At 43.9% G+C, this 11,510-nt stretch overlaps 1 protein-coding gene across 2 annotated transcripts in view; it reads right to left on the bottom strand.

Annotated features, from left to right (window-relative positions):
- The window catches only part of PAPOLA (poly(A) polymerase alpha), a 41,478-nt gene extending 33,594 nt beyond the window's left edge, over positions 1–7,884 (bottom strand). Inside the window, exons 1-4 of one of the 2 annotated variants that reach the window (XM_068254167.1) lie at positions 7,757–7,884; positions 3,184–3,342; positions 2,527–2,593; positions 462–543 (exon numbers count right to left, since the gene is read on the bottom strand). In XM_068254167.1, the coding sequence (XP_068110268.1) occupies positions 462–543; positions 2,527–2,593; positions 3,184–3,342; positions 7,757–7,764 (316 nt within the window). In that variant the 5' untranslated portion in view covers positions 7,765–7,884. Of the gene's footprint in view, positions 1–461; positions 544–2,526; positions 2,594–3,183; positions 3,343–7,348; positions 7,734–7,756 lie in introns of those variants that run through there. The other variant, XM_068254166.1, reaches the window with a different exon arrangement.
- Positions 7,885–11,510: the final 3,626 nt, after the last annotated feature.

The following is an 11,510-nucleotide window of genomic DNA, read 5'->3' on the forward strand; positions in this document are numbered from 1 at the left end:
TTGTGACATCCATATTTTTTGTGCCTGTTATATAGCATCAGGGTTCTTATCTGGGCACTTTTGTGGCAACATTGGGAGCCTGTGACCATCCACCATGGTTTTCAATGGCTTTGTAATGGTGTACAATGAATTGTTGGGATATGTCCCTAAATAAAGTTTCTGAATTTTTGCACAGAAATTCATAATGATTTTGCAATTTTTAAGACGGATCTTTCCAATAGGCGTCCTTATACAATCCCCCTAAACTACCTTTAACATTTATATAGGATGTTTGCCACTTTGTTTTGTTTGCTTGGCAACATTACATACAGAGGTATGCAGAATAAAGACACTCCATAAACTAGATTCTTTCTGGTTAAAAACTATAAAGCTAATACACTAGTTTCTTAAACAACACGATCACTGCACAAAACAGTTTTATAATTACTCAGAATATATCCAACTAAAGACTATGGCTTTACCTTTTGTGTGGACACCCAATCGGTAAGATCCAAAAGTAAATATTTTGCCTCCGACATTCTCGATCACAGCTTGAGGGAGGTGCTGAGGGAATAAAAAGAAGATTGTGTTAGTGATAGCTGGGTTACTGCTATACACCAGAGAAATACAGTAATGAAAGCACACCTATGGTGAGAAGGATTTGGGGGCGGACCTATTTATTTACTTTGAAACAATGCAAACTACCTTGCTGTCCTGCTGATCATCTTATATGCTTTTAGCCATAGACTCTGAACAAGCATGCAGAAAAAGATCAGCAGGATAGCCAGGCAACTGGTATTGTATAAAAGGTACTAAATAGGTCAGTCTCCATATCCCTCTCATCAGGTGTCCTTTAACCTCCTTGGCGGTAATCCCGAGCTGAGCTCGGGGTATGCCGCCGGAGGTCGCCGCTCAGGCCCTGCTGGGCAGATTTTCATTCTGAAAAAAGCAGCACACGCAGCCGGCACTTTGCCAGCCGCGTGTGCTGCCCGATCGCCGCCGCTCCGCGGCGATCCGCCGCGTGCAGCGGCGAAAGAGGGTCCCCCCAGCCGCCCGAGCCCAGCGCAGCCGGAACAAACAGTTCCGGCCGGCGCTAGGGGCTGGATCGGGCGGCTCTGACGTCAGGACGTCGACTGACGTCCATGGCGACGAGGAAAGCGAAACAAGATAGGCTGCTCATTGCGGCCTATCTTGTTACTTTCGATTGCCGGAGGCGATCGAAAGTACGCTTCCGGAGCGCCCTCTAGTGGGCTTTCATGCAGCCAACTTTCAGTTGGCTGCATGAAATTTTTTTTTAATTTAAAAAAAACCCTCCCGCAGCCTCCCTGGCAAAATAAATAAACCGCCAGGGAGGTTAAGAGAGAATAGCTAAAAACTCTCAGCTGTTTCCAGGTACTGTAAAGACTGAATTATATTCTGGAAAACTCCAAGATAGTTTTCAAACAATGATGCCCTAAGAAAAATATAAATACAACTAATTTGATCTTGGATGTTACTTAAGAGAGTCACAGAATTGAAATAAGTTTATCAGTTTATTATCAGTAAATAAGTTTATGTTTTTTGACACGCTAGTTGTGGTTCTGGTGTTACTACTGAGTCAGTGCCATGCAGGACAGATGTCTGATAAGAACTTATTTCAATTCTGTGACTCTCTTAACCTCTTGACGACCAGCTAACGCCGATTGGCGTAAACTGGTCGTCTGCGGGTTACCATGGAAACGGCCGTTCGATCGAGCGGCCTTTCCATGTCAGTTCACGGAGGGTGTCTCCGTGAACAGCCGGAGAGCTGCCGATAGCGGCTCGCCGGCAAAATGTAAACAGGCGGGGAAGAAATCCCCGCTGTTTACATGATAGGCGCTGCTGCGCAGCAGCGCCGTAAGGCAGATCGGCGATCCCCGGCCTCTGATTGGCCGGGGATCGCCGGCATATGATAGGCTGAAGCCTATCCCACAATGCGCAGGACGGATATCCGTCCTGCGCAGCCCAGGAAGGGAGAGGAAGGTAAGGGGAGGGAGGGAGCGCACAAAACGCTGCGGAGGGGGGCTTTGAGGAGCCCCCCCCCCCCCCCCCCCGCTACCCACTAATGGCCGGCGGCGATCAGACCCCCCCAGCAGGACATCCCCCTAGTGGGGAAAAAAGGGGGGTAGTCTGATCGCCCTGCTGCACTCCTGATCGGTGCTGCGGGCTGTAGAGCCCACGCAGCACCGATCAGTGAAAATTCCCCTGGTCGGCAAGTGGTTAAGTAACAACTCAAAGATCAAATTAGTTTTCTAAGCGCATATAGAAGGATGTTCTGGTTTGCACCAAAAAACTAGCAAACCATCAGCCTGGAGAAAAATACCATTTAAAAAAAATAAATAAAAAAGTTATAAAATAAAAATTTGCTTAAAAACTATTAGCCCCTCCTTATGGAATACTTGTATTAATTTCATGAGACGTCATTACAATGGACATTTACTCTCTAGGATTGAAATACTTTTAAACTGATTAATTTTAAAAACAGCTGAAAAAACATCAGCCAAAATGATGAGGCACACTTTATCTTACCTTCTGTTCACTTATATCACGAATCCATTCTTTAACCAAGTTGTTCAGCTTTCCCAAAATTAAAATTCTGTTTAAAATAAAAGGGGAAAAAAAACAGATGAAGCAGTTTTCACATTTACACAGCAAGGCTTACTTTAAATCTGGGTTTTATAAAAAAAAAAAAAAAAAAGTGTAAACACATTATAGGCTAAAGCTGGCCATACACAAGATTTCCGCCCAACGTTCTAAAAACAATCAATTTATTTCTGAAAAGAATAGATTCTAAAGGTATGGCTTCCTTCCATACCCTGCAAATCAATTTCCAAGATTCCAGCAGGTGATCTATTGAAAAATTGATAGAACTGCAAAGTTGCACTGTTTGATGCACTGCATAGTTATAGGCCAACGATCTACCGATGCTCTTGCCCCACCCCGATTGTTTTAGATTTTCCATCCAGTCCGATTGATTCTTTTAATTGATTTTTGTTTAAAATGGATCAAAAAAATCCATCAGACAGTTTGGGGAATCCATTCCCAGCAGATGAATAGAATCTGCAAGGAATCAAGTAAGAAAACTGAGTGTAAGGCCAGCTTTAATACACCATTCTGTATTTTAACATTTCAGTATTGGACAAAACAGATCATTTAGAATAAAAGGCTGCCATTTTGTTCACCCACCTTCTCTGCAATTCCTCCTCTTCCTCGAAAACACCGTAAGGCTTCAAAGTGTCTATGAGTTTTCGAGTAAGGGTACAGTCGGTTTCCTTGGGAGACGCTAAGCTAATAGGGGAGGTGATACCAAATATCTTCTGTGCCGATGCCTGGTTAACAATTGGACTGAAGACAGAGAGGTGAATTAGAAACAAAACGTTAAAACTATAAAATGCCAAAGGTAAACAATGTTCACTCAAACTATAGAGTGCATCAGGTGCAAAAAGTTAACCAAACTTCTCAATATGAGATTTGTGATTTTAAAGGGAACCTGAAGTGAGAAGTATATGGAGGATACCATATGTATTTCCTTTTAAAAGAGCAAATGTGGGGCATAAAATCAAAAATCAATTATTTTTATCTGGTAATCAAGTAAGAAGGATGCTAATCATGCAATCCAAAAGTTAAAATCACTATTACTTTTCTCGTTGATAAATTATCATTCCCCAGTTTATATGACTTATTTGGTACACAGAAAATTTGGTACACAGAAGTTGCAGGGCATGCTGGGTTGTCTTTTTTTGCTTCCCTACTTCCCCTAAGACTTAAATAATGCAGCCTGATTGGCTGAAGCCTCTTTCCCTCCTGTTTCCCCTCCCCCCCACACACCTCTGTTCCTCTCTGATTGGCCAAAATTTCTCAGGCTGAAACAATGCACTTTCTATAGTGAAGGGAGTGAAAATCAGAGGAGACTAATGCCTAGTACACACCATACAATTTCCTGTAAGATTTTTCTGTTAGATTTTCTGCAAGATTTTCTGTAATTAGATTATTTTCTGTAAAGTACTGGTAGAGACTGGTCATTATCTCTGGTGCATTGTCTTCTGGTTATCTCCTGCTGAGTAGAACAATGCTTAATTGCTAGGCAGATAGATGGTTAGATAGATAAATTCCAACATGTTGGAAATTATCTATCTAGCAGGTGAATCTCATGCTGGGGATAATATTCAGCTGGCCCGATCAAGCCGCTTGACCCCCGCCCGCTCGATTCCCGCCTGCGGACAATGGCAGGGAATCGAGCGCTGATAAGGAAGCGCCGGCGGGGGCGAGCGGTAATCAATCCGCGCGGACGAGCGGGGACGCGGCTGTGGTCGATCCGGCGGCTAATCGAGCCGCCGGTTGACCCGTTTATCCCCAGCATTACAGAAAATCTTACAGCAAATTGTACGGTTTGTACTAGGCATCAGGGCGGATATTACATCACAACTGGCTTCAAAATAGCCACAGTAAATATGGAAACTGTCTAGAATAGGATTCTCTACTTTTCCTTTATAAAGTTCACAGGAATCATAACATGGACAGTGCAATACATATGTTATGTAAGTAGAGCAAGTGTTTATCTACTTATATATTTGTTTGTTTTTTCCTGAGATGGTATGGTTGACAGCTCCTCCTTGCAGCCTTGCTGATGTATTCAGCTGCAGTAGAGTCTAGATAGCACCAGAAACAAGCATGTAGCTTATCTTTTCAGATTTGATAAAACACCCGATCTGCTGCATGCTTGTTCAGGGTCTATAGCTAAATAGTATTACATATGATCAGCAGGATAGCCAGGCAACTGGTGGTGCTTAAAAGGAAGTAGATATGGCAGCCTTCATATCACTCTCGCTTTAGTTGTCCTTTAAAGGGGTGGCTCATTACATTTTCATTCATTGCTTTCAAGCAACTGAACAGTAATTGAGTCGAAACTGAAAAATCATTTCAGTAGCAGGAAAGTGTGTAGGTAACAAGGATACAGTTTAACCTGAAGCTGCCTTTTCCCTGCCCACAAAAAGATCTGAAAGCGTGAACACAGCGCAAGGTGAATGGGATGGGGGGGGGGGGCGGGGCGGGAGATCAATATTTTTGGCAAAGGTTTTTGAGGTAATCTATTTTGCAGCCCTCTAATAAATGCCTTGCCTATGCTCGAGCCTGTATTATGAATAGTTTCACTGCCAAGATCTGCAGTAAATCTATATATCTGTTCCTTTATCCTTGCTGCGATGGGTATAAATAAGGTATAAAACACAATCTGATCTGCAGCAGTGGTAATCTCATGAACTGTTAGCTGGTCCCTTTACCTGTTCATATCATACTGTACATGCTTTGCCCTGTCAAAACAAAAGTGTTATAGATGATGATTTTGCCACTTAAGCGTTTAGAAAACTGGTGCATGGGGCTGTTTCCTTAAAGGACACCTGAAGTTGAGAGAGATATGGAGGATGCCATATTTATTTCCTTTAAAACAATATCAATTGCTTGGCAGCCCTGCTAATCTATTTGCTGCTTAATGCTGGGAATACACGGCTCGATTCTGAGCCATTTAGATGGCTCGATAGATAATTTCTGACATGTCCAATCTCCCGCCCCATCAATTCCGCATTGAGGACAATGGAAAAAGATAAGAAAAACGAGCTTAAGATAAGAGAATCGGCTGCGGAATCCCCTCCATTGCAGATGCTGACCTTGCCAATGCGCCAAGCCATGTGAGCACAATCGGCGCAGTCGTGCAGAAGATGCCGACCTGGCGAGGTCAGCATCTGCAACAGAGGGGATCCCAGGACACTGGAGGTGTGGTGAGGGGCAGATAGGCTGCCAGGGGCTGGAGAAAGCCCCAAGTATGTAGATCTGGAGGTTTTTTTTGCAGAGCTCACACCTTCCCTTTAAAATACACATGAACTGAACATCATATGGAGGCTGCCATATCTATTATCTTTTAAAGAGGAACTCCAGTGAACATTTTTACAGTTGGCCGGTGATGTAGCTGCTGCATGGTTTTTGGCAGTTGGAAACAGCTGTAAACAGCCATTTCCTGCACGGTCCTGATGGTCTGGGGTCATACAGCGACCCCTTATGGTCTGTTTGTGAAAAGGAATAGATTTCTCATGTAAAAGGGGGTATCAGCTACTGATTGGGATAAAGTTCAATTCTTGGTCGGAGTTTCTCTTTAAACAACACCAGTTACTGATGAGATTATTAGCTGCAGTAATGTCTGAACCACACACCTGAAACAAACATGGAGCTAATCCAGTAATGCCTGGTACACACAAAGCAATTTCCCACCAGAACATCAGGTTGCATCGATAATTTTTAACCTGTCCAATCAGCTCCCCAGGAAGAATGGTATCAATTTTAAGATCAGTACTGCAAGAAAAATCAATCCCATTCTCGTTCAGGAGCTGACTACATATTGAAAACGCTTTATGTGTACTGGGCATAATCACCTACTTGACATGCTTGTTCAGAGTCTATGGCTAAACCTATAGGTGGCAGAAGATCGACAGGACAGCCAGGCTACTGTTATTGTTTAAAAAAAATAAACGAATATGGCTGCCTCCACTTCCCTCTCAGCTCAGGTGTGCTTTATTAAGATGGGCACTGAACAGTTGTGAAGTCACTTCCAGCACCCAATCCTGTACAGAAGTCTAGAATTTAGAAAATCAAAACAAAACAAGAACTCCCTGGCACATGATTGGCTGTTTGGGGTAAACATACACAGGGACGTCACTGCAGACTTATGGTGAATCGGCCCGCGGAGAGGGCCACACAAAGCCAATCAATGATAGCAGGCAGTAGAGATGGGAAGTTCGGATCTTTTCAATGATCCGGATGATTCGAATCGGATCATTGAAGAGATCCGGATCTTTGATTCGAATCTCGGATCATTTTACTACCGGAAGCATTCGGGGTGAAATGAACAGCAGGACAGGTCTGTGGACAGGAGACGGGGAGGGAGTGGACACACAGAGAAGGGGAGAAGATGGACAGAGGGCAGGGAGTGGACAGAGAAGGGAGGAGGGACGAGCAGAGAGCAGAAATGTTTGCACGTAATACCCACATGCTGAAGTCATATGCTTTACATATATTTCACCTATATGCTCATCTGTACACTTTGAAAGAAAAGGTCGCACAGTGAAAGAAAGCATTCCCAGAAGATAAGTGCAGCTGTTTAGTGCGGAGTGCAGGAGGATCATATTGCCTTTCAATCACACTGTCTGCAAAGTTACTGAGCTGTGCTGAGCCAAAAGCTTCCCATGTGTTCACTGTGCAGCACTACGGAACAGACAGCCTGTAATGAGCAGCACATTGCAGCCAGTATGTGTGCTCTACACATATCTGGCAGTGGCACCAATGTCCCCTCTCTCTCATCTACCTGTCTCCCTGCAAGGCTGCCTCCCTTCCAACAGAGCGATCCATCTCTGCTCTGCTTCCAGGACCCGCTGCCCGCTGAGAGGGGGCGTGTCGCTCCTTGGCCCCGCCCCTTTTGCGATCCGAATCACTCATTTTGATGATTCGGATGATCGACTCATAAAATAGATTCGGATCAAAGATCCGAATCGTTCATGATCCGGACAACACTAGCAGGCAGTGCTATAGCGCGAGGCCCGCCCGGATGCAGCATGTGTATTGCCCGCGCACAGCACTGACACCGCACCGGACATGCAGCGCTGTAATCCCGCCGGGGCAGCACCGGTCGCCTCACACTGTTGTCACGGCGCCGCCGGTCCCAGCTAATGACGTAACGGGCCTGGCAGGGAACCCCCTCGCTCCTGATACTCACAAAGGCATGGTGACCTCGCTCCTCCCGTCAGCCGCGGTCCCCGGGCATGAGGAAGCCGGCACACACCGAGCGGCGGAGCCGGCTTAGACGACGACCCAAAACCCGCCGGAACTAGTGTTGTCCGGATCATGAACGATTCGGATCTTTGATCCGAATCTATTTTATGAGTCGATCATCCGAATCATCAAAATGAACGATTCGGATCGCAAAAGGGGCGGGGCCAGGAGCGACACGCCCCCTCTCAGCGGGCAGCGGGGTCCTGGAAGCAGGGATCGCTCTGTTGGATGGAAGCCAGCCTTGCAGGGAGACAGGTAGATGAGAGAGAGGGGACATGGGTGCCACTGCCAGATATGTGTAGAGCACACATACTGGCTGCAATGTGCTGCCCATTATAGGCTGTCTGTTCCGTAGTGCTGCACAGTGATCACATTGGAAGCTTTTGGCTCAGCACAGCTCAGTAACTTTGCAGACACTGTGATTGAAAGGCAATATAATCCTCCTGCACTCGGCACTAAACAGCTGCACTTATCTTCTGGGAATGCTTTCTTTCACTGTGCGACCTTTTCTTTCAAAGTGTACAGATGAACATATAGGTGAAATATATGACATAAAGCATATGACTTCAGCATGTGGGTATTGTGTGCAAACATTTCTGCTCTCTGCTCGTCCCTCCTCCCTTCTCTGTCCACTCCCTGCCCTCTGTCCATCTTCTCCCCTTCTCTCTGTGTGGCCACCCCCCTCCCCTTCTCCTGTCCACAGACCTGTCCTGCTGTTCATTTCACCCCCGAATGCTTCCAGTAGTAAAATGATCCGAGATTCGGATCAAAGATCCGGATCTCTTCAATGATCCGATTCGAATCATCCGGATCATTGAAAAGATCCGAACTTCCCATCTCTAGCCGGAACCCGCCTAACCGCTTCCCGTCTGCCCCAACATGGCGCCCACTGCTTCCACAGCAACGTTTTGCGATACGTTCATCAGCGCGTCACGTGAGCGTGCGTGGGAGAACGTCACGAGCTCCGCCCACAGGGGAGTGCCGGGAACTGTAGTTCGAACTCTCAGGAGCTGTAGGACTACAGTGTATTGTCCAGTGTAGTGTATTATCACCTTTCTCTACTAAAAAATGTGTGTGACTCATTGATGCATCACTAATTTGAAAATGTTAATATGAAGGAGAATGAACCAAGATAGAAATGACCAGTGTTGTTTGAATTATAAAACAACATATTTATCTTTATGGTATGCCTGACTAGGTGTGTGACCCCGGGGGGGGGGGGGGGGGGGGGCATGATCAGGAGTGTGGCAGGGGCGTGGTTTAAGTGTCCCTCTTTCTCATTTCAAAAAGTTGGGAGGTATGATGTAGAGTTATAGTGTGTGATAATTAGGAGCTGCCCTTTGTCATTGTTTGTTTTTGCCGCCAATAAAGGCGCATACACGTTCAATTCTGAAGTTGACGGCCACGCTTTGTGGACTTGAGTATTGAAGCCATGTTTGCACCATTACTGGAACCTTCTACCAATATTAGAATACAATTGCTATGGTGAACCCCAATCAGGAGGAAAAGGGGCCAGAAATGTTAACATGGGGAGTTTAGCAAATAAAGTAAAGCAGCTAGCAACTTAAATAACTTCTACAACATGCATAGTAAGTCACCGACGCACAAATAACTGTAAAGGAAATCTAATGACCGTTAGGATGCAAGTACCTTGAGACACTCTTTGATGTTACTGAGCAGACATAGTTGACTGACGAACTCTGGGCAGGAGGACATCTAGGTTCCAATGCCTTCCAACTGTGCCTTGCCTGTGTCCTGTCATAGGGAGTGACAGTCCTAGATATTGGAAGGGGGGGGGGGGGAGAGAGAGAGTGAGTGAGCTACTGGTAAAAGTCTTTACAACAGCCTTGATACATTCTGGCGCCTATTCAATTCACTTATTTTGTCCTATTATATAATGTTTTTCTTCTGTTTAAAAGCCACAATACACTATTAGATCAGGTAAATTATTGATAACTACGTGATATAATGTGCTTAAGTGCTGACACACACCTGTACAACCTGGCCTAGCGATGTCGCCCAAGGGGATTGGTTCCTAATCCCCAATGGGTGACATCCGTCACAGGCTGGGCCTTTAGATTAAGAATGGCCTTTCCCAATTAATGATTAATCAACAAAACAATGGGATATTGATTGAGGGGTCCTTTCATTTTGAAAAGGTTATTTTAAAAACATTTTTATTCATTATCAATCAAATCTAATGTTAAATCTATTCTAACAATGTATAAGAGCCTTATATTCCCTCAACTGTTGAAATGGCTAAATAGCTGACTTTATATTATTCCCATAGAAATATAGTGCTTATCGGGTGTACAGCCAGCCAGACATCAACAAAGCAGATAGTCTCACACTATCGCTCCATTTACATGCAGCCAACAAAAACAAAGAGATGGACCAAAGAGTTCACCAGGCCCTCACCTGTACACAAGGGACATATGTAACGCCCTGTTTTAGGAAGCTGAACTTCCATTGATAAATAATTCCTTTGTTTCCAGTAGAAAAGAAAAACAGACCATCAACACTTCCCTTCCCTTGTTAGGGAATTCAATCATTTCCAATAGAAAAGAACAATAGCCCAACACTAGTTCACCACCCCTTGCTAAATAATGCCATCATTACCAGTAGAAAAGAATAACAACCATTGATATTTAACAGGTAAAAGAGAGGCTTAAGTGTAAATACCACATTTCACTATGTTACAAAATAGTTTCTCATTGGAGTGGTAGTAAACAGAGTACACAGGAATGATTTATCAAGTCATGTGCACAGAAAACATGGACAGGTATAGTAATTGCCTTAAGCAACCAATCAGGTTACAGCTCTCTGAACAGATTCCAGTCCAAGTTGGATCTATCTATTTGCCACATTGGGTAGCAATCTACAAATACATGGCCACCTTTAGACCGTCCACACATATTTCAGTTGCAATAATTTGATGTCCCTTTAAGTTTGTTAATACAACCATGTCTATGCAATGTCAAACAAGCTTAGTCAATTAAACACATTGGGTTTCTCAGATGCAAAAATTCAACTAGGTATGGTCAATTCACATAGAATTTTACATGCGGTAAAAAAGTGAGATGTGTGGTATTTGACCTCCAGCCTGAAGATGTTGGTAACTAATTTATTGACGCTATTACATTGCAATAAATAATAAATATAACTAACTAACAAACAGCCAATTGGAAAGTTATAGAAGGGAGAGAGCAGAGGAAGGGTGAAAACTAAACTATAGAGTAAAAAGTTAATAATAAAAACATATTTCCCTAATTTATCAATACTATTATGTATTAAATTTAAATGGTGTTGAGCTGCTACAAATTTGATGTTAATTTTATACAGCTTGGACTTGCACTTTACTTGTCAGCATGATAAAAAAAAGGCTATCTCCATCACATATTTCATAAAATTTCCCTGCACTGCAATAATCCAAAGACCAAATTAAATACCTTAAGATTCCTTAAAATTCCAAATGAAATACCGTATGAGGTAAAAATTGTCTTGCAGTTTTCAGTAAATTATAAAACCAATACCGCACGTGTGAAAATCTTTGTGAATTTGGAACAAACAGTCTAAAATACTGCATGAGGTAAATTACCGAACATGAAATTGTTACCAAACTTTAAGGGCCCTTTTCCACCTGCAATCGCTAGCGTTCACGCTGAACGCTAGCGATTGCTGAATCGCAAAACCGGCGA

This window comes from Hyperolius riggenbachi, chromosome 9 (assembly GCF_040937935.1).
Source record: "Hyperolius riggenbachi isolate aHypRig1 chromosome 9, aHypRig1.pri, whole genome shotgun sequence".
Classification (NCBI taxonomy): Eukaryota; Metazoa; Chordata; class Amphibia; order Anura; family Hyperoliidae; genus Hyperolius; species Hyperolius riggenbachi.